At 36.8% G+C, this 24826-nt stretch overlaps 2 protein-coding genes across 2 annotated transcripts in view; both read right to left on the bottom strand.

Annotated features, from left to right (window-relative positions):
* The window catches only part of gaa (alpha glucosidase), a 36319-nt gene extending 19318 nt beyond the window's left edge, over positions 1–17001 (bottom strand). Inside the window, 15 exon segments of the mRNA XM_062036557.1 lie at positions 137–205; positions 208–269; positions 354–471; positions 2238–2322; positions 2421–2491; positions 2494–2533; positions 2605–2669; positions 2672–2713; positions 2783–2924; positions 7660–7778; positions 7850–7969; positions 8032–8128; positions 8197–8362; positions 11600–11751; positions 16420–17001. Of these exon segments, the coding sequence (XP_061892541.1) occupies positions 137–205; positions 208–269; positions 354–471; positions 2238–2322; positions 2421–2491; positions 2494–2533; positions 2605–2669; positions 2672–2713; positions 2783–2924; positions 7660–7778; positions 7850–7969; positions 8032–8128; positions 8197–8362; positions 11600–11751; positions 16420–16827 (1756 nt within the window). The 5' untranslated portion in view covers positions 16828–17001.
* A 2174-nt stretch (positions 17002–19175) lies between these two features.
* LOC133643013 (serine/threonine-protein kinase/endoribonuclease IRE1-like) overlaps positions 19176–24826 on the bottom strand; it is a 73277-nt gene continuing 67626 nt past the window's right edge. The window contains exons 21-22 of the mRNA XM_062037428.1: positions 23958–24025; positions 19176–20332 (exon numbers count right to left, since the gene is read on the bottom strand). Coding sequence (XP_061893412.1) covers positions 19940–20332; positions 23958–24025 — 461 coding nt within the window. The 3' untranslated portion in view covers positions 19176–19939. The remainder of the gene's footprint in view (positions 20333–23957; positions 24026–24826) is intronic.

Raw genomic sequence — 24826 nt, 5'->3', positions numbered from 1 at the left:
TCGATTATTTGTTGCAGCCCTAGATGGAACACATCCTTGCATTTGTCTTGTGTGGACCAGTCAAAGAGTCATGTCCTCATAATAAAAAGGTGGGATGTCAAACGTTTGGAAAGACAACAAACACACACGTCCTTACAAGGGATGGAGTATCGAAGCTGCTCCCAGTCGCTCCTAACGTCTCCTGTCCACACTCCGGAGAAGCGTCGATGCTCGGGAAGGAGGAGCGAGACAGGACAAATGGCCTCTTCCCTCGTACTTTGACAAGAGCACTGTGGATGACCATCACCTCGAAACTATTAACAACAGACATAAACTGGATTGTGCTGACACTTTGTTTACATGATTCTACACACCTGTGAGTGGCGAAGGCTTCAGTCAGTCCGTACATATTGTGCAGATTGTAGTGAGTGGACAACTTTTGCTCAGCCGACATACAAAGAGTCCCTGAGTTTAAGCGACCTCCGATAACCCCTGTTTGTCAGCCACACATCAAAGCCGTTAAGAAATGCATACATTTTAAGGCTGGAAATTCGATAAACATTGCAAAGCACATTCATCAAAATAATTGCATTTCGTTGGATCTTATAATTGGGTTATGTACATCTGTTCAAACCCTCATATATTGCTGGTAATAATGCACAGGAAATGACCATATAAGGCAAAAGTGATGCCGGCAAGTACAAACCCCAAAACGTGTAAATTGTAAATAAAAAGAGAATACAATGATTTGCTAATCCTTTTTACTTATATTCAATTGAATAGACTGCAAAGACAAGATATTTAACGTTCAAACTGGTAAACTTTATTTTTTGCAAATATTAGCTCCTTTGGAATTTGATGCCTGCAACATGTTTCAAAAAAGCTGGCACAAGTGGCAAAAAAGACTGCGAAAGTTGAGGAATGCTCATCAAACACTTATTTGGAACATCCCACAGGTGAACAGGCTAATTGGGAACAGGTGGGTGCCATGATTGGGTATAATAGCAGCTTCCATGAAATGCTCAGTCATTCACAAACAAGGATGGGGCGAGGGTCACCAATTTGTCAACAAATGCCTGAGCAAATTGTCCAACAGTTTAAGAATAACATTTCTCAACCAGCTATTGCAAGGAATTGGAGATTTCACCATCTGCGCTCCGTAATATCATCAAAAGGTTCAGAGAATCTGGAGAAATCACTGCACGTAAGCCATGATATTTCGGACCTTCGATCCCTCAGGCGGTACTGCCTCAAAAAGTGACATCCGTGTGTAAAGGATATCACCACATGGGCTCAGGAACACTTCAGAAAACCACTGTCAGTAACTACAGTTGGTCGCTACATCTAATTCTAAATTAAAACTCTACTATGCAAAGCCAAAGTAAATTATCAACAACACCCAGAAACGCCGCCGGCTTCGCTGGGCCCGAGCTCATCTAAGATTGACTGATGCAAAGTAGAAAAGTGTTCTGTGGTCTGACGAGTCCACATTTCAAATTGATTATGGGAACTTTTGACGTTGTGTCTTTCATAACAAAAAGGAAATAATCATCCGGATAGTTCTAGGCGCAAAGTGTAAAAGCCAGCATGTGTGATGGTATGGGGGTGTATTAGTGCCCAAGGCATGGGTAACTTACACATCTGTGAAGGCACCATTAATGCTGAAAGGTACATACAGCTTTTGGAGCAACATATGTTTCCATCCAAGCAACGTTATCATGGACGCCCCTGCTTATTTCAGCAGGACAATGCCAAGCCACGTGTTACAACACAGTGGCTTCACAGTAAAAGAGTGCGGGTACTAGACTGGCCTGCCTGTAGTCCAGACCTGTCTCCCATTGAAAATGTGTGAAGCCTAAAATACCACAACAGAGACCCTGGACTATTGAACAACTTAAGAATGCAAGAATGGGAAAGAATTCCACCTGAAAAGCTTAAAAATGTGTCTCCTCAGTTCCCAAAGGTTTACTGAGTGTTGTTTAAAGGAAAGGCCATGTAACACAGTGTAAAAATGCCCCTGTGACAACTTTTTTGCAATGTGTTGCTGTCATTAAATTCTAAGTTAATGATTATTTGCAATAAAAAATGTATTTCTCAGTTCAAACATTAAATATATTGTCTTTGCAGTCTATTCAGTTGAAAATAAGTTGAAAAGGATTTGCAAATCATTATATTCTGTTCTTATTTACGATTTATACAACGTACCAGCTTCAATGGTTTTGGGTTTGTAGTAGACCAGACAGATTTGGTAAACTTACTCGGTGTGTAAGGTGGGTTCTCAACATCTGTGTCAGGACAACCCTCCAATGAGCCCGAAACAAAACTGGAGGGTTCGTTCATATCCTGTGAGGGAGTTTGAAGTAATGTTAACTCACAGGACAGTTCTCAGTCACCGTCATATTGCGTGTTGTGCTTGGTGAGTGCAGAGGAGGTGTCCTTACAATCCACAATCCATCCACGGGCACCTGGGCATAAAAAGCCCTAATACAGTCTTCCCACCAGTGTCGTGTCTCGGGTTGGTGAAGTCAGGGAATGCCGTGGGACCAGGCCAAACCTGAATGCACAGACAGGGAATGTGCTTATACAGTACTATAGTAGACACATGGCAAAAAAGGGATGTCTAACCTTCCCGATCAGAAGGTGACCTGTAGCGTTTTTTATAAACACGTCTCGTTTCAGTCCGTCGTCGAAGGTTGGTAAGTTCCTGGAGGACTGGCGGTGCTGATCCCTGGTCCTAACGTGAGACGATACATAGGAACGTGTCTTACTGGCACATGCTGTATGTGTTGGTTGGTGGGTAAGCTTTGTCTTACCAGGATAAGGATGTACTTCAGTCCTTTTCCGTGAAACTCCTCCACCATGTCTTTGATGTCCCTGAAGCGCACAGGGTCAAAGGTGAATACCCGGCTTTTAGCTGCATAGTCCAGGTCGTTCCACTGCACATCTAACAGCAGCAGAAATACAAAAAGAAGGTTTTTGGAAGATTACTTAACACAATAATTATTATTATTATTATTAATATTAGGGTTGTCAAAAATAATGACTTAATTCAGGTGATTAATCAACCAAAAATATTGTGTTTATAATGTATACATGCAGATTATTCACGGCTTGTTATAGAGCAGGGGTCACCAACGCAGGTAGCCCGTAAGGACCAGATGAGTAGCCCGCTGGCCTGTTCTAAAAATAGCTCAAATAGCAGCACTTACCAGTGAGCTGCCTCTATTTTTTAAATTTTATTCATTTACTAGCAAGCTGGTCTCGCTTTGCCCGACATTTTTAATTCTAAGAGAGACAAAACTCAAATAGAATTTGAAAATCCAAGAAATATTTTAAAGACTTGGTCTTCACTTGTTTAAATAAATTCATACATTTTTTTACTTTGCTTCTTATAACTTTCAGAAAGACAATTTTAGAGAAAAAATACAACCTTAAAAATGATTTTAGGATTTTTAAACACATTTTAAATCAATGTTCAAGTAAATTTATTTTTTTAATTGTAAAGAATAATAAATACATTTTAATTCAATTCTTCATTTTAGCTTCTGTTTTTTCGACGAAGAATATTTGTGAAATATTTCTTTAAACTTATTATGATTAAAATTCAAAAAAAATATTCTGGCAAATCTAGAAAATCTGTAGAATCAAATTTAAATCTTATTTCAAAGTCTTTTGAATTTCTTTTAACATTTTTGTTCTGGAAAATCTAGAAGAAATAATGATTTGTCTTTGTTAGAAATATAGCTTGGTCCAATTTGTTATATATTCTAACAAAGTGTAGATTGGATTTTAACCTATTTAAAACATGTCACCAAAATTCTAAAAGTAATCTTAATCAGGAAAAATTACTAATGATGTTCCATAAATTATTTTTTAAATTTTTTCAAAAAGATTTGAATTAGCTAGTTTTCTCTTCTTTTTTTCGGTTGAATTTTGAATTTTAAAGAGTCGAAATTGAAGATAAACTATGTTTCAAATGTAATTGTCATTTTTTTCGTGTTTTCTCCTCTTTTTAAACCGTTCAATTAAGTGTAAATATCATTAATTATTAATAATAACATAGAGTTAAAGGTAAATTGAGCAAATTGGCTATTTCTGGCAATTTATTTAAGTGTATCAAACTGGTAGCCCTTCGCATTAATCACTACCCAAGAAGTAGCTCTTGCTTTCAAAAAGGTTGGTGACCCCTGCTATAGAGTCAGTGATCAGGTCAATGCAAAGATGAGTGAAGAGACTCAGACTGGTCTACTCACTGGCACATTTCTTTTGAAAATACCCACTAACTGGACTTTAGATCAAATTATTGCCAAGTTTTGAGAAAATGACATATATATTCGAGTAAAACAATTTAAAAAAAATTTCCTGGATCACATTCTGACAATAAAATTGCACTCCAATGAAATCATATTGGGGTCTTTTTTATTATATATTTGAAATGAACCGAGCAAGTAACAACCTGTAGTTAATCAGGATTAATCCAAATTTAATAATAATAATAATAATAATAATAATAATAATAATAATAATAATAATAATAGATTCTATTTGTAAAAAGCACTTTACATTGAGTAAACAACCTCAAAGTGCTACAGTGTATTAAAAAAATAAAATAAATAAATAAAAACTAAAAAAAATAATAAGAAAATAATAAATAAATAATAAATAAATAAATAAATAAAAATAAAAACTAGAACAGCCAAATAGCTAAAACTAGTATGCATATATCTAAAAAAAGGCTTTTTTAAAAAGAAGGGTTTTTAAGTCTTTTTTAAAAGCATCCACAGTCTGTGGTGCCCTCAGGTGGTCAGGGAGAGCGCTCCACAGACTGGGAGCGGCGGAGCAGAAAGCCCGGTCTCCCATTAATAATGTGATTAATCTGATTCAAAGCACTAATAATTATATATACCGGTAATTAATACACAATTATGTTTTGTATTGTCTAATAATGTATGATTTCATTAATATTAAAAATGGGCTTTAATTGATATTAGATAAATAAGTAATAAACTTTATTCTGTGCATTAAAAATAAATGTCCGCTAAAATGTACTTTAAACTTTAAAAATATGAACTATAACATTTAATGATATTGTGTTTTTTTAGATACATGTTTTAAAACACTACATTAGGACATATTAAAATAAATGTATATACATACTCCAATAATGCATAATTCACTATGAAAAATAACCAATTATATTTTTGTTTGTATAATAAAACATTCTATAATTGAATGTAGTTAATTAGGCTTTTCTTTGTTTCTGAAAGCATCAAACAGTATATAAATAAATAAACAACATTTGGAGGTAAATACTGTACGTCATTGGACAGATACTATATTAGATCACACAATACAAATGATCAAATATTAAATGGAACTAATTATTCATTATTTACAGTATTTTCTGGACCATAGGGCACACCGGATTATAAGGCGCATTAAAGGAGTCTTTTTTTTTTCTAAAAGTAAAAGACTTCCTTGTGGTCTACATAACATGTAATGCTGGTTCTTTGCTCAAAATGTTGCATAGATGATGTTTTACACATCATCTTCAAGTCACTTTCTGACAGTCTCTTCAGGATGCGCCGTTTTGTGGGCGGGTCTTATTTACGTGCCTCACCTTCGACAGCGTCTTCTCCCCGTCATTTTTGTTGTAGCTGTGTAGCGTGCAAGGACGGGAGTGGAAGAAGTGTCAAAAGATGGCGCTAACTGTTTTAATGACATTCACACTTTACTTCAATCAATAACGGAGCAGCATCTCCTCATCCGGAAACAACAACAACGCCGAAAACCGTCCGACCGGAACTCTCTAATAAGTGCCTCCATGGAAATGCCCCCCTCTACCTCAAAGAACTACTCACCCCCAAATCCTCCACACGACACCTCCGCTACGGACAGGATAACCTCCTCCAGCCTCCGAGGACAAAGCTACGAACAATGGGAGACCGGGCTTTCTGCTCCGCCGCTCCCAGTCTGTGGAACGCTCTCCCTGACCACCTGAGGGCACCACAGACTGCGGATGCTTTTAAAAAAGGCTTAAAAACCCTTCTTTTTAAAAAAGCTTTTTTTTTTTTAGATATATGCATACTAGTTTTAGCTATTTGGCTGTTCTAGTTTTAATTTTTTTATTATCTTTTTATGTATATTTTTTTTAATACACTGTAGCACTTTGAGGTTGTTTACTCAATGTAAAGTGCTTTTTACATATAAAATCTATTATTATTATTAGGGATGTCCGATAATGGCTTTTTGCCGATATCCGATATTCCGATATTGTCCAACTCTTTAATTACCGATACCGATATCAACCGATACCGATATCAACCGATATATGCAGTCGTGGAATTAACACATTATTATGCCTAATTTGGACAACCAGGTATGGTGAAGATAAGGTACTTTTTAAAAAAATTAGTAAAATAAGATAAATAAATTAAAAACATTTTCTTGAATAAAAAAGAAAGTACAACAATATAAAAACAGTTACATAGAAACTAGTAATGAATGAAAATTAGTATAATTAACTGTTAAAGGTTAGTACTATTAGTGGACCAGCAGCACGTACAATCATGTGTGCTTACGGACTGTATCCCTTGCAGACTGTATTGATATATATTGATATATAATGTAGGAAGCAGAATATTAATAACAGAAAGAAACAACCCTTTTGTGTGAATGAGTGTCAATGGGGGAGGGAGGTTTTTTGGGTTGGTGCACTAATTGTAAGTGTATCTTGTGTTTTTTATGTGGATTTAATAATAAAAAAAATAAATAAAAAAAACGATACCGATAATAAAAAAAACGATACCGATAATTTCCGATATTACATTTTAACGCATATATCGGCCGATAATATCGGCAGGCCGATATTATCGGACATCTCTAATTATTATTATTATTATTATTATTATTATTATTATTATTATAACTAAAGTTCCTTGGGTGAATAATGTCACTCACCACACCGGTATGTTTTAGTCCTTTCATGGCGAGTTTACGGACAGATATAAGTAAGAACTTTACACTACCTTTATATTAGAAATGGCAGCAGTGGAGGATGAATGTCACATAACAAGAAGATAGAGTAAAAAGAAGAAGCTTATGGACTACGGTGTCGGCACGGACTACAAAGACAGACGCGCAACTTTTCAGGACTTCTACAGATCTTAAATACAGATCAGCAGGTACCAGAAGGTAAGAAAAGTTTCTTTTGCATAATATTGCGAAAACACCTGCCAGATAATGTTTTACCTTAAACACACACCATAATAATACTCCTATGTTTAATGCGCCGACAATCCTTCAAGCGGTGTGGCTTCATAGCTTACCAAAGTCGTACTAAAACAGTTTGATATATTTTAGAGCACCGTGTGTAATGTTCTATATTTTCAATGGAACATTTATAAGGTTGGTGTTGTTTACTTGAGACATATTGGCAATCATAGTGCTGTCTACACGAATCTCTTTATGTTTCACTGCCCTCTACTGGTCACACTTACCATTACACCATGTACCAAATAAAATAGCTTCGAGGTGAGTAAGCTCAACCCAACTTATTCCTTACATAAGGCGCGCTGTTGAGTTTTGAGAAGAAAAAAAAGTTTTTATGTGCGCCTTATAGTCCGGAAAATACAGTATATTGTTTTTTTACAGTATATGATTCACGTTAGGTTCATTTACCATGGGTAAGTTAGCATCACGCATCCTCTGTACCACCCGCCGTGTCACATTAGTGCTTGTGTATCCCCAGCGACACAGGTGGAAGCCCAATGACCAATAAGGGGGCATCATGGGATACCCTGGGGATGAACACATTTAAATATGTATCTTTTACCACGATTATTCACATAAAGTAGGTCGTGACTTGTACCAATGACTTGCAGGTATTGTCGTACAACAGTCTGAGGATCTGGACCCATGAAGATGTACAGATCCAGGATTCCACCTGTTGAGATCCAAGTCAGAGCTGGAAGAGGCTGCAGGATCACCTCTGGGAAGAAATACACACTTAGAATGCTAAAATGGCAAAATAATGTGTTTTAAAGACCGCACCAATGGCATTGCTGTTGAGAAGGAACCCCCCATGAGCCAGTCCATCCTCCTCCTGGACCATGTAGAACGGATGCGAGCCATAGAGGTTTGCATTGGCCTGTATGAAAAAGTACACGTAGTTACACTCTATTAACTGAGGTGGATATACTTTTTCAATATAATCACACGAGGGGCCATGTCTCTGTTCCAGAGGGTCAGGGAGGTCCAGTTAAGGTCCAAGATGAGGGGAGTGTAGTGCTCTCCAAGGCCTGACACAAGAGAGGAGGCCAATGACGTGGACAGCTGCAGGTACTGGTCAGAAAACAGCAAAGGTGCCACTGTGGTATTCATGCTAGATTTGAAACAAACAACAATTGTATTACTATCTTGATATGATTGGTCATGTACTGATATATATATATATATATATATATATATATATATATATATATATATATATATATATATATATATATATATATATATATATATATATATATATATATATACATACACACATACAGTCGTGATCAAAAGTTTACATACACTTGTAAAGAACATAATGTGGCACACATAAGGCACTTTTGGTAGCCATCCAGAACTTCTGGAGGAAAGTTCTGTGGTCAGATGAAACAAAAATGGAGCTGTTTGGCCACAATACCCAGCAATATGTTTGGAGGAGAAAAGGTGAGGCCTTTAATCCCAGGAACACCACTCCTACTGTCAAGCATGGTGGTGGTAGTATTATGCTCTGGGCCTGTTTTGCTGCCAATGGAACTGGTGCTTTACAGAGAGTAAATGGGACAATGGAAAAGGAGGATTACCTCCAAATTCTTCAGGACAAGCTAAAATCATCAGCCCGGAGGTTGGGTCTTGGGCGCTAGTTGGGTGTTCCAACAGGACAATGACCCCAAACACACGTCAAAAGTGGTAAAGGAATGGCTAAATCAGGCTAGAATGAAGGTTTTAGAATGGCCTTCCCAAAGTCCTGACTTAAACGTGTGGACAATGCTGAAGAAACAAGTCCATTTCAGAAAAGCAACACATTTAGCTGAACTCCACCGATTTTGTGGTCAAAAATTCAAGCAGAGGCTTGTGGATGGCTACCAAAAGTGCCTTATTGCAGGTAAACTTGCCAAGGGACATGTAAGCAAATATTAACATTGCTGTATGTATACTTTTGACCCAGCACATTTTCAGTAGACCCATAATAAATTCATAAAAGAAGCAAACTTCATGAATGTTTTTTGTGACCAACAAGTATGTGCTCCAATCACTCTATCACAAAAAAAATAAGAGTTGTAGAAATGATTGGAAACTCAAGACAGCCATGACATGATGTACACTTTTGACCACGACTGTAGATTAATTTTGGTGTAGAAAACCACAAAAATAATACAATCTATTACTAGACAAATGGGGATAGGTTGATTGGCAACACTAAACTGTCCCTAGTGTGTGAATATGAGTGTGAATGTTGTCTGTCTATATGTGTTGGCCCTGTGATGAGGTGGCGACTTGTCCAGGGTGTACCCCGCCTTCCGCCCGAATGCAGCTGAGATAGGCTCCAGCACCCCCCGCGACCCCCAAAATGGACAAGCGGTAGAAAATGGATGGATGGACTAGACATTCTCCATACCGGGGGTCAGCAACCCGCGGCTCTAGAGCCACATGCGGCTCTTTAGCGGCGCCCTGATGGCTCCAGGGAGCTTTTTCAAAAATGTATGGAAATGGGGAAAAAAATGGGGTGAAAAATAAGTTTTGTGTTGTAATATGGTTTCTGTTGGAGGACAAAACATGACACACTGTTTAATAGTGCTTATGCCTCACTGATGAGAGTATTTGGCGGGCGCCATTTTGTCCTACTAATTTCAGCGGCCCTTGAACTCACCGTCATGAGGACTGTGACTCAACAGTTTGTTTACATGTATAACTTTCTGATGTGTTTTATGCCACTCCTTTTGTCGACCAAACGTTTTATACTGTGCGTGAATGCACAAAGGTGAGCTTTGTTGATGTTACTGACTTGTTCGAGCACTAATCAGGCATATTTGGTCACTGCATGACTGCAAGCTAATCGATGCTAATATGCTAATTAGGCTAGCTGTATGTACATATTGCATACTTGCCAACCCTCCCGTTTTTAGCGGGAGAATCCCGATATTCAGCGCCTCTCCCGACAACCTCCCGGCAGAGATTTTCTCCCGACAAACTCCCGGTATTCAGCCGGAGCTGGAGGCCACGCCCCCTCCAGCTCAATGCGGACCTGAGACTGAGTGGGGACAGCCTGTTCTCACGTCCGCTTTCCCCCAAAATAAACAGCTTGCCTGCCCAAAGACGTCATAACATCTAGGGCTTTTATAGAGTGCACAACTGCGCACACAACAAGGAGACGAAGCAGAAGAACGAGGAAATTACAGACATGGCGGCCGAAATGATATACTCATCATGAACGGAGAAGTTAAACAGGACAATACTGCCATCTAATGGATAGCCACTGGAACACTGAAATTCAAGTTTTTTTGTTTTTTTTTCTATGTAAATAAAATTAAAAAAAAATATATATATATATAGCTAGAATTCACTGAAAGTCAAGTATTTCATATATATATATATATATATATATATATATATATATATATATATATATATATATGAAATATATATGAAATACTCGAGTTGGTGAATTCTAGCTGTAAATAACCACGCCCCCCGCCCCCAAACACCCCACCCCCACCCCCCGACAGTCGCAGTCATTTTGATAGTAGGCTAATATAGCTTATCAGCTACTTACGTCATGTGTTGCCATCATTATAACTAGAGATGTCCGATAATATCGGTCTGCCGATATTATCGGCCGATAAATGCGTTAAAATGTAATATCGGAAATTATCGGTATCGTTTTTTTTATTATCAGTATCGTTTTGTTTCGTTTTTTTTTTAAATTAAATCCACATAAAAAACACAAGATACACTTACAATTAGTGCACCAACCCACCCCATTTACACTCATTCACACAAAAGGGTTGTTTCTTTCTGTTATTAATATTCTGGTTCCTACATTATATATCAATATATATCAATACAGTCTGCAAGGGATACAGTCCGTAAGCACACATGATTGTGCGTGCTGCTGGTCCACTAATAGTACTAACCTTTAACAGTTAATTTTACAGATTTTCATTAATTACTAGTTTCTATGTAACTGTTTTTATATTGTTTTACTTTCTTTTTTATTTAAGAAAATGTTTTTAATTTATTTATCTTATTTTATTTGATTAATTTTTTAAAAAAGTACCTTATCTTCACCATACCTGGTTGTCCAAATTAGGCATAATAATGTGTTAATTCCACGACTGTATATATTGGTTGATATCGGTATCGGTAATTAAACAGTTGGACAATATCGGCATATCGGATATCGGCAAAAAGCCATTATCGGACATCCCTAATTATAACACTTATATAAGTATTTAATGTTTTGCAGCTCCACACAGATTACTTTTTGATATTTGTGGGCCAATATGGCTCTTTCAACATTTTGGGTTGCCGACCCCTGCTCTGTACCATGACCACATACTGTACTTACAGGACTCTTCCATTGGATTTGCGTGTCACGACGAAGCCAAATGGCTCGGTCTGGTACTTAACGGCATATAAGGCATCTTGGGCAGTGGCCTTGCCCTGAGGGACCCCAGAAGGAAGGTCAACTTCATATCTGCGTGTCCATGGATCCTTCAGCTGCGTGGAAAACACAACGTTGTCTTGTGTTGTGATTTAAACCAACCAGTGTTTTTCAACCTTTTTTGAGCCGAGGCACATTTTTTGCGTTGAAAAAATGCGGAGGCACACCACCAGCAGAAATCATTAAAAAAAAACGAAACTCAGTTGACAGTAAAAAGTCGTTGTCGCAATTGTTGGATATGACTTTACAGCATAACCAAGCATGCATCACTATAGCTCTTGTCTCAAAGTAGGTGTACTGTCACCACCTGTCACATCACACCCTGACTTATTTGGACTTTTTTGCTGTTTTCCTGTGTGTAGTGTTTTACTTCTTGTCTTGCGCTCCTATTTTGGTGGCTTTTCCTGTTTTTTTGGTATTTTCCTGTAGCAGTTTCATGTCTTCCTTTGAGCGATATTTCCCACATCTACTTTGTTTTAGCAGTCAAGAATATTTCAGTTGTTTTTATCCTTCTTTGTTTGTGTGGACATTGTTGATTGTCATGTTCGGATGTACTAGTGATGGGTTCATACATTGCAAAACTGTATTGATACTGTGTCGATACTGCGTCACTAAATACTGACATCTGCTGGACATTAAAAATCCCTACAGGCAACCTATGGACCGACTCAACTGACACTGATTTTATGACCTAGTATACACAATAATAAAAAACCAAGTCATTGTATTTCATTTAGGATTATTTCATATCTTTATTTAAATAAAAATATATTTTTATCTTTTATAGATACAGTCAATAAATAATGTGAACATGTATCATAACATGGGAATCTAAGAGAACGTGTTGTGAATGAGGATGCTTGTGGACTGGGAATTTTTTTTATTTATTTATTTTTTACACATTTTTATTTAAAAAAAACAGTTTTTCCAACGTATTAAATTTTAGACGATTTCTCTTCTTAGTTATTATTTCTCCCGCTGTAGAAAAGACCCGCTCACAGGGCACAGAGGAGGCGTCAGTGCGACACAGTTCGCGTATCGGTCACGTGACCGAAACAGCTCATGATTGGTCACGTGACTTTCTAAAAGCGGTACGAGCTCGACGCATGCGCCGATGCATCGGTGTTGCCGGACCCATCACTAGGATGTACATTGTGGACGCCGTCTTTGCGCCACAGTAAGTTTTTGCTGTCGTCCAGCATTCTGTTTTTGTTTACTTTGTAGCCAGTTTGGTTCTGCATAGCCTTCCCTAAGCTTCAATGCCTTTTCTTAGGGGCACTCACCTTTTGTTTATTTTTGGTTTAAGCATTAAACGCCTTTTTACCTGCACGCTGCCTCCCGCTGTTTCCGTCATCTACAAACCCCGTTTCCATATGAGTTGGGAAATGGTGTTAGATGTAAATATAAACGGAATACAATGATTTGCAAATCCTTTTCAAGCCATATTCAATTGAATGCACTACAAAGACAACATATTTGATGTTCAAACTCATAAACTTTATTTTTTTTTTGCAAATAATAATTAACTTAGAATTCCATGGCTGCAACACGTGCCAAAGTAGTTGGGAAAGGGCATGTTCACCACTGTGTTACATGGCCTTTTCTTTTAACAACACTCAGTAAATGTTTGGGAACTGAGGAGACACATTTTTTAAGCGTTTCTGGGTGTTGTTGATAAACGGTTTTCGCCTTGCATAGGAGAGTTTTAACTTGCACTTACAGATGTAGCGACCAACTGTAGTTACTGACAGCGGGTTTCTGAAGTGTTCCTGAGCCCATGTGGTGATATCCTTTACACACTGATGTGGCTTGTTGATGCAGTACAGCCTGAGGGATGGAAGGTCACGGGCTTAGCTGCTTACGTGCAGTGATTTCTCCAGATTCTCTGAACCCTTTGATGATATTACGGAGCGTAGATGGTGAAATCCCTAAATTCCTTGCAATAGCTGGTTGAGAAAGGTTGTTCTTAAACTGTTCAACAATTTGCTCAGGCATTTGTTGACAAAGTGGTGACCCTCGCCCCGTCCTTGTTTGTGAATGATTGAGCATTTCATGGAATCTACTTTTATACCCAATCATGGCACCCACCTGTTCCCAATTAGCCTGCACACCTGTGGGATGTTCCAAATAAGTGTTTGATGAGCATTCCTCCACTTTATCAGTATTTATTGCCACCTTTCCCAACTTCTTTGTCACGTGTTGCTGGCATCAAATTCTAAAGTTAATGATTATTTGTAAAAAAAAAAATGTTTTTATCAGTTTGAACATCAAATATGTTGTCTTTGTAGCATATTCAACTGAATATGGGTTGAAAATGATTTGCAAATCATTGTATTCCGTTTATATTTACAACTAACACAATTTCCCAACTCATATGGAAACGGGGTTTGTACTTTGTTTTAGCAATCAAGATTATTTCAGTTGTTTTATCCTTCTTTGTGTGGACATTGTTGATTGTCACGTCATATTCGGATGTACATTGTGGACGCCGTCTTTGCCCCACAGTAAGTCTTTGCTGTCGTCCAGCATTCTGTTATTGTTTACTTTGTAGCCAGTTTGGTTCTGCATAGCCTTCCCTAAGTTTCACTGCCTTTTCTTAGGGGCACTCACCTTTTGTTTATTTTTGGTTTAAGCATTAGACGCCTTTTTACCTGCACGCTGCCTCCCGCTGTTTCCGACATCTACAAAGTAATTAGCTACCTGCTGCCACCTACTGATATGGAAGAGTATTACACGGTTACTCTGCCGAGCTCTAGACAGCACTGACACTCAACAACAACACATCATTTGCAGACTATAATTACTGGTTTGCAAAAATTGTTTTTAACCAAATACGTGACATTAGACCAGGGGTCACCAACGCGGTGCCCGCGGGCACCAGGTAGCCCATAAGGACCAGATGAGTAGCCCGCTGGCCTGTTCTAAAAATAGCTCAAATAGCAGCACTTACCAGTGAGCTGCCTCTATTTTTTTAAATTGGATTTATTTACTAGCAAGCTGGTCTCGCTTTGCCCGACATTTTTAATTCTAAGAGAGACAAAACTCAAATAGAATTTGAAAATCCAAGAAAATATTTCAAAAACTTGGTCTTCACTTGTTTAAATAAATTCATACATTTTTTTACTTTGCTTCTTATAACTTTTAGAAAGACAATTTTAGAGAAAAAATACAACCTTAAAACTGATTTTAGGATTTTTAAACACATATACCTTTTTACCTTTTAAATTACTTCGTCTTCTTTCCTGACAATTTAAATCAATGTTCAAGTAAAACATTTTTTCTTTATTGTAAAGAATAATAAATACATTTTAATTTAATTCTTCATTTTAGCTTCTGTTTTTTCGACGAAGAATATTTGTGAAATATTTCTTCAAACTTATTATGATTAAAATTCAAAAAAATTATCCAGGCAAATCTAGAAAATCTGTAGGGTCCAATTTAAATCTTATTTCAAAGTCTTTTGAATTTATTTTAAAATTTTTGTTCTGGAAAATCTAGAAGAAATAATGATTTGTCTCTGTTAGAAATATAGCTTGGTCCAATTTGTTATATATTCTAACAAAGTGCAGATTGGATTTTAACCTATTTAAAACATGTCATCAAAATTCTAAAATCAAGCTTAAGCAGGAAAAATTACTAATGATGTTCCATAAATTCTTTTTTTAATTTTTTCAAAAAGATTCGAATTAGCTCGTTTTTCTCTTCTTTTTTTCGGTTGAATTTTGAATTTTAAAGAGTGGAAATTGAAGATAAACTATGTTTCAAAATTGAATTGTCATTTTTTTCGTGTTTTCTCCTCTTTTAAACAGAGATGTCCGATAATATCGGCCGGCCGATATTATCGGCCGATAAATGCTTTAAAATGTAATATCGGAAATTATCGGTATCGTTTTTTTTTTATTATCGGTATCGTTTTTTTAATTGTATTTTTTATTTTTATTTTTTTTATTAAATCCACATAAAAAACACAAGATACACTTACAATTAGTGCACCAACCCAAAAAACCTCCCTCCCCCCATTTACACTCATTCACACAAAAGCGTTGTTTCCTTCTGTTATTAATATTCTGCTTCCTACATTATATATCAATATATATCAATACAGTCTGCAAGGGATACAGTCCGTAAGCACACATGATTGTGTGTGCTGCTGCTCCACTAATAGTACTAACCTTTAACAGTTAATTTTACAAATTTTCATTAATTACTAGTTTCTATGGAACTGATTTTATATTGTTTTACTTTCTTTTTTATTCAAGAAAATGTTTTTAATTTATTTATCTTATTTTATTTTATTAATTAAAAAAAAAAGGACCTTATCTTCACCATACCTGGTTGTCCAAATTAGGCATAATAATGTGTTAATTCCACAACTGTATATATCAGTATCGGTATCGGTTGATATCGGTATCGGTAATTAAAGAGTTGGACAATATCGGAATATTGGCAAAAAGCCATTATCGGACATCCCTACTTTTAAACCGTTCAATTAAGTGTAAATATCATTAATTATTAATAATAACATAGAGTTAAAGGTAAATTGAGCAAATTGGCTATTTCTGGCAATTTATTTAAGTGTGTATCAAACTGGTAGCCCTTCGCATTAATCACTACCCAAGAAGTAGCTCCTGCTTTCAAAAAGGTTGGTGACCCCTGCATTAGATCATCTCCCACGGCACACTAGAAGAACACTGATTTAAACATGTCATGGAGTTGTTTCTCACAGTGAGGCGCAGGCAGCCTGCAGACTCCTGTGTCTCCTGCAGGTGGAGAGTGGGGACATCTCTGGGCAGGTATGAGGGGTTGTCCCGGGTGAGGGTGGCCGCCTGCCCCCGGTGTGTGGGAGTCAGGGCCCCCATGCTGTATCCTGGGTATGCATGAGGGTAGAAGCACCATGGAGCTCTGGAAGAGTTAGTGAGTGGAGAGTAACAACAAGCTCTCTGCTCACATTCCCCCTGACTGACGACTCTGTCCCGGCCACAGTCGAAGCGTCTGTCCGGGGACATGACACACTGGAGGGGTTGTTGTGTCTCCGGTGCACTTTCACCAACTTTGCTGGTAATTAAGTGAACAAATGCCGCCAAAGCTAAAGTGAGAAGCACAGCTACAGTTAGCTTGATACGTACAGCCATGAGCTCGATAACAACAAGTTGAGGAAGGGAATAAAAGCAACAAGACGAACATTTAGTTGTTGTGTTGTCTCTTAGTGCGCCATTAAAGTAACAAGAGAGGGTTGTTTAGGTCGCCATGATGCAAAGTATATATATTATATGTGGTTGTGTCCCTTTAAACATGGCGGGGCCAAACATGGCAGCTACGGCAAGTGAGAGATAACAAAATAGCTCAAACGCCTTCTTCCTTAAAAACTATCCCCAGCAGCTCTTTTTGGTTATAAAAAAATAATAATAAAAAAGATGTACAATTGAGCTATTACTTAATATTTTGTATAATAAAATACAATAAAGAAAAAAAAAAATTAACATATGTTTAAATGCATATTTTTATTAGCCATGACGCAATATATATATATATATATATATATATATATATATATATATATATATATATATATATATATATATATATATATATATATACATACATATACATTGCATCATGGCTAACACAAATATGCATTTAAACATATGTTAAATCTTTTTTATATATATATATATGTATATATATATATATAAACATAAACATAGCACGGCCAAACATGGCAGCTACGGCAAAAGAGAGTTGACAAAATAGCTCAAACGCCTTCTTCCTTAAAAACTTTCCCCAGCAGCTCTTTTTGATTATTAAAAAATAATAATAAAAAAGATATACAATTGAGCTATTACTTAATATTTTTTATAATAAAATACCATAAAGAAAAAAAAGATTAACATGTTTGAATGCATATTTTTATTAGCTTTGATGCAATATATATATATATATATATATATATATATATATATATATATATATATATATATATATATATATATATATATATATATATTGCATATCATGGCTGATACAAATATGCATTTAAACATATGTTAAATCTTTTTTATATTATATTATATATATATATATATTTTTGGGTTATACTTGTATAGCGCTTTTCTACCTTCAAGGTACTCAAAGCGCTTTGCCAGTATTTCCACATTCACCCATTCACACACACATTCACACACTGATGGCGGATATATATATATATATATATATATATATATATATATATATATATATATATATATATACATACATAAACATGGCAGCTACGGCAAGAGAGAGTTGACAAAATAGCTCTAACGCCTTCTTCCTTAAAAACTTTCCCCAGCAGCTCTTTTTAATCATTAAGAATAATAATAGAAAAAGATGTACAATTGAACTATTATTTAATATTTTTATAATAAAATACCATAAAGAAAAAAAAGATTAACATGTCTGAATGCATATTTTTATTAGCCATGATGCAAAAAAAAAATATATATATATGTGTATATATATATATATATACACATATACAGTATATATATATATATATATATATACACATATATATATATATATATGAATATATATATATACACGTACATATATATACGCATATATATATATATATATATGAATATATATATACACATACATATATATACGCATATATATATATATACGTGCATATATATATACCGTATTTCCTTGAATAGCCGCAGGGGCGCTAATTAATTTAAAACCTCTTCTCACTCCTGTGGTTACCAAAACCATGCGGAATGAGCAAGCATGCGCTAATTATTTTAAAACCTCTTCTCACTCCGGCGCATACCTTATCATGAAAAGCACATTTAATTAAAAAAACGTTATTATGATCTTACCTTTACTTGTAAATGGGTCCATTTGCAGCTGCTTCTGATCAAAGGCAGTCTTTATTATCTTTCTTCAATTTTAAAAGTCTCTGGAGATATTCCTTTAATTATTACCTCCTGCTTCGATTGAAAGTCCAGTTTAGAAAACTGTTTTATTTTAGAAATGTAATCCTCCATGTTAAAAGTGCAAGCAAACAATTGCTGCTCATGCTTGCTGCTTGTTGTCTTCTTCTGCAGTACCTGTCAAGGATCACTAGCGCCCTCTACCACCAGGAGGCGGGAGTCATTTAATGACTCATATTTGACCCGGCGGAAGTGCCAAGCATGCGCTAATTATTTTGCGAAACGAGTTTGACCCGGCTGTAATTCTAGGCAGGCGAATACTATATTCCCGGCGCCAATTCAAGGAAATACGGTATATACACATTTATATACACACACACACACATACATATATATATATACATACACACATATATATATATATATACACATATATATATATATATACACACACATACATTATATATATATACATATATATCAAATGGCAAGAACATTGTGTATATCATTATTATACTTTCAGCATGTTTAAATGACAGCCAAGTCTGCAAATAATACACAAATTGAGTATAAAACAAAATACTTTAATGCACATGTCATTACCTTCACTTTGACACATAGGAGTACTCTCTGCAGATTTGCCCTCTCAAGTCATTTAAAGCAAAAAAATATATAGAACCATAGTAAAATTACCTGCAGTATTCATATCATGAAAACAATCGTCCACTTGCAGCACACACACATACGCACACGTCTTGATTGACAAGGAGAAGCACTTAGCAGCATTAACAAGCAGATTTAGCATAATCGATTAGATTTGTGAGTTATTTAATTTGTGTATTAAAAAAAAGGCACAGTTGCCACATTGACGATGCAAATGTTTGAATCGGTCCGTCAAAAATATTCATACAGTATCTGTGCAGTGAACAAACCCACTGAAAAATACAACATTGCACAATAAAATTACCCACATGGTACACAATTCCCACAAAAGAAGGCCAGGTATTTTTTTTTTTTTTTTTTGGACAAATACTCTTTTTGGACTTCTTAAAAAAAAAAAAAAAAAAACCTTCTTGCTCAGTTTAGCTACGACACAAAACCCGACAACTCGTTTTGGCTGTCGGACTTGTGGACGGTTCTGTTGCGTTTGACCCGGAAGGCACTTCAATTAGGATGCAGCAGCTGCTCCGGGCGAGTGCGTCCCAGGCACTGCAGGCCTGGTCCTCACCAGCACAAAATACAGCAACTGGTCCCGTAAGGTCTTCAAGTAATCACACAGCTCCGCTTTTCAAAGTCTCAAACTGAATGGACGCGGCTTTGCCGGAGTTCAAGAGTTTGGGGTTCTGAGGCAGTGCAAGTCTGACTGAGTCTCCACTGATGCATGAGCACAAGAAGACGGGTCGTCGTGCGGCGGTGATGATGATGATGATGAAGAAGAAGAGGCTGGGCTTTCACCCTCCTGTACTTGCTGTGACGTCTGTGTGCACTCTTGGTTCGGTGTAGCGTTCGTTTCACGTTCATTTCGTGTTAGTGGCGCCTCCACTTGTGCCATTTTGGAATAGTAAGGCAAGAAAGGCCTCTCCGTGGCGCAGGTCCGCATGGCCAAGTATGTGTGCATGAGCAGGTGCGGGAAACGGGACGTGAAGTAGGCGACAAAGTCGTCCGGGATGGAGCCGAGGGTCTCCTGGACGTCGAGAGGCAACTCCCGGTAATGATGTTTCTGTTGAAGGAACAAGAACAGGTGCGAGGGTTAAAACACTCTTGACAGGACTATCATGGCAGTGTTGGCGTGAGGAATTTTCAAAATGGGGTCTCACTTTTTTGTGAGCGTTTTGTAAACAAATTATAAATGTATGCATTATCCGGTTATATCTCACATTCTATGTTGTGTTTTGGAAAATGTTGGCATAAACGTTAATTCGTTAAAAAAAATAATACCAAAGAAAACAATTTTTTATGCATATGTAAATGTATTCAGTTATAATTAGTAGTGATGTCCGATAATATCGGTCTGCCGATAAATGCGTTAAAATGTAATATCGGAAATTATCGGTATCGTTTTTTTTATTATCAATATCGTTTTTTTTTTTGTTTTTTTTTTTTTATTAAATCCACATAAAAAACACAAGATACACTTACAATTAGTGCACCAACCCAAAAAACCTCCCTCCCCCATTTACACTCATTCACACAAAAGGGTTGTTTCTTTCTGTTATTAATATTCTGCTTCCTACATTATATATCAATATATATCAATACAGTCTGCAAGGGATACAGTCCGTAAGCACACATGATTGTGCGTGCTGCTGCTCCACTAATAGTACTAACCTTTAACAGTTAATTTTACTCATTTTCATTCATTACTAGTTTCTATGTAACTGTTTTTATATTGTTGTACTTTCTTTTTTATTCAAGAAAATGTTTTTAAATTATTCATCTTATTTTATTTGATTCATTTTTTTAAAAAGTACCTTATCTTCACCATACCTGGTTGTCCAAATTAGGCATAATAATGTGTTAATTACACGACTGTATATATCGGTTGATATCGGTATCGGTTGATATTGGTATCGGTAATTAAAGAGTTGGACAATATCGGCATATCGGGTATCGGCAAAAAGCCATTATCAGACATCCCTAATAATTAGAGATGAATGTGTTAAAATGTAATATCGGAAATTATCGGTATCGTTTTTTTTTTTATTATCAGTATCGTTTTTTTAATTTTATTTTATTAAATCCACATAAAAAACACAAGATACACTTACAATTAGTGCACCAACCCAAAAAACCTCCCTCCCCCATTTACACTCATTCACACAAAAGGGTTGTTTCTTTCTGTTATCAATATTCTGGTTCCTACATTATATATCAATATATATCAATACAGTCTGCAAGGGATACAGTCCGTAAGCACACATGATTGTGCGTGCTGCTGCTCCACTAATAGTACTAACCTTTAACAGTTAATTTTACACATTTTCATTAATTACTAGTTTCTATGTAACTGTTTTTATATTGTTTTACTTTCTTTTTTATTCAAGAAAATGTTTTTAATTTATTAATCTTATTTTATTTGATTCATTTTTTTAAAAAGTACCTTATGTTCACCATACATGGTTGTCCAAATTAGGCATAATAATGTGTTAATTCCACGACTGTATATATCGGTTGATATCGGTATCGGTTGATATCGGTATCGGTAATTAAAGAGTTGGACAATACTGGCATATCGGATATCGGCAAAAAGCCATTATCGGACATCCCTAATAATTAGAGATGAATGTTTTACCTACTCAGTGGCCTAGTGGTTAGAGTGTCTGCCCTGAGATGGGTAGGTTGTGAGTTCAAACCCCGGCCGAGTCATACCAAAGACTATAAAAAAAATGGTACCCATTACCTCCCTGCTTGGCACTCAGCATCAAGGGTTGGAATTGGGGGTTAAATCACCAAAAATGATTCCCGGGCATGGCCACCGCTGCTGCCCACTGCTCCCCTCACCTCCCAGGGGGTGATCAAGGGTGATGGGTCAAATGCAGAGAATAATTTCGCCACACCTAGTGTGTGTGTGACAATCATTGGTACTTTAACTTTATCTTTACTACTTTTTAACTTTAAAATGTAATATTGGAAATTATCGGTATCGGTTTACAAAAGTAAAATTATTGACATTTTTAAAACGCTGCTGTACGGAGTGGTACATATCCAGTAAAACAGTGGCCGCACAAGAAGTTAAAAAAAAAAAAAAAAGTATTAAATCAACATAAAAAACACAATATATACATTATATATCAATATAAATCAATACAGTCTGCAGGACTACAGTCCGTAAGCACACATGATTGTATTTCTTTATGACAAAAAAACCCCCCAAAAAACAACGTTTTTTTTTAAAACAATCAAACAATCAATTTGTGGCTGCAGCAAAGTGGTCGTTTGGGTAGATTTTAGCTTTGTAAAGGGTATTTCAACAAGTAAACAGTACAGTAGGTACTTGATGTTGATATATGTAATGCTCATAAGGGTATTCTAGTAAAATATGCGATGTGTAAACATCAAAATATTACGTCAAATCACTTTTTGTCAGGCAATATTACATTTAATGAAAATGTTACATAAATGAATACATCCAAACACTTTATAAATATTAATTATGTGCATTGAGAAATAACAGTAACAATTGTATGTTTCTTCCAAACAAGAAAGAGGTTTTATCACATCAACATGGGACTAACAGTCCTTTTAAATCTCAATAATACCACAGAAAAGGCAAACTGACATTATTTAAGCCTTTATTGTGTCCGGAAAATGTCAAACACGTAACGTTACAATAACCATGAAGATAAAGTGTTTGTCTTACATCCATACTTGCCAACCTTGAGACCTCCAATATCGGGAGGTGGTGGGGTTGGGCGTGGTTGGGGCGTGGCTAAGGGCGTGGTTAAAAGGAGAGTATATTTACAGCTAGAATTCACCAAATCAAGTATTTCATATATATATATAATATATATATATATGTATGAAATACTTGACTTTCAGTGAATTCTAGCTATATATATATATTTGTTATTTTTTTTATTATACATATAAATAAAAGACATGCTTGAATTTCAGTGTTCTGCAGGCTATCCAGTAGGTGGCAGTATTGTCCTGTTTAAGAGTGTCATAACATTGCTGTTTACGGCAGACGAACTGCTTTACGGTAGACAAAAACGTGACTGCTGTTGTTGTGTGTTGTTACCGCGCTGGGAGGACGTTAATGAAACTGCCTAACAATAAACCCACATAAGAAACTTTCTCTCCTTGTTGTGCACTCTACTCTCTAAAAGCCGTAGATGTTATGACGTCATTGGGCAGGCAAGCTGCTGGGAAAGCGGACGTGAGAACAGGCCGTCCCCACTCAGGTCCGCATTGAGCTGGAGGGGGCGTGGCCTCCAGCTCCGGCTGAATACCGGGAGTTTGTCGGGAGAGGCGCTGAATATCGGGATTCTCCCGCTAAAAACGGGAGGGTTGGCAAGTATGCTTACATCTAGTAATTAACTGTTGACACGCCAAGCCAAGCAATGCAGGTTTAGCGAATGGTGCGCGCTCCCGCCAAGGAAATACATTTTTGGTAGGCAATCACATTTTGGCACAACATCGGCAAATATAAACAAAACAAAACACCAGCGGAAAGCGATAATCTATTAAAAAAACAAGCAAACCAGAGTTTTGACCCGAAGACGGCAGGGCCGGAAAAAAAACAAAAAAACCAGCGTCCCGTGGACGCGCGGACTTTTGGAAATGCGCGTAAAAAGACACAAAAAGTGCGTTAACGGCAACATTGGATGTGACTACACTCTTACCTTGTTTCTCATTGCACGGAGGAGGTCTCTGACCGAGCCACCTTTGTAGGAACGAAACTTTCTCAGATCTGTAAAGCGACAAAAACACACATCACAATGGTGGCTGGTGCTGGAAATCAGAAGTGACAAGAGAGAAATGTTATTCGGGTGGAGACTGAGGGCAGTCAGAAATCGGAGCACTGGACTATAAATATAAGATACTAAAAATGAGGGGGAAAGCATCAATGTGAAAAGTACTTCCTTAAAGGCCACTACTAGCGACCACGCAGTCTGATAGTTTATATATCAATGATGAAATCTTAACATTGCAACACATGCCAATACGGCCGGGTTAGATTACTATTGTGGCCAGCTATTAAGTCGTCTGTTTTCATCGCAAAATTTCACAGTATTCTGGACATCTGTGTTGGTGAGTCTTTTGCAATTTGTTCAATGAACAATGGAGACAGCAAAGAAGAAAGCTGTAGGTGGGAAGCGGTGTATTAGCGGCCGGCTGCAGCAACACAAACACGTAGCCGGTGTTTCATTGTTTACATTCCCGAAAGATGACAGTCAAGCTTTACCGTTGGCCTGCGGAGAACTGGGACAACAGAGACTCTTACCAGGAGGACTTTGAGTTGGATACGCAGACGCGGTACCGTGAGTACGCAACCAGAATGTTGCCATTAGCATTTTGTTTAATTTGTATGTGTAACGCAGTACGCAGCTGCGGCTTCCAAACATTTGATCGCTTGCCCGTACGTGCGTGCCGCTATGTGCATGTCACGTACGGAACTTTGGGGAAATATATGTGCTGTATGAACTTTGGGGAGGTGAACGGTACTTTGGGCTGTGGGATTGAGTGTGCTGTGCGGGTGTTTGAGTTGCAT

Source organism: Entelurus aequoreus, linkage group LG25 (assembly GCF_033978785.1).
Source record: "Entelurus aequoreus isolate RoL-2023_Sb linkage group LG25, RoL_Eaeq_v1.1, whole genome shotgun sequence".
Lineage (NCBI taxonomy): Eukaryota > Metazoa > Chordata > Actinopteri > Syngnathiformes > Syngnathidae > Entelurus > Entelurus aequoreus.
This window is presented reverse-complemented; position numbering and strand designations above follow the sequence as displayed.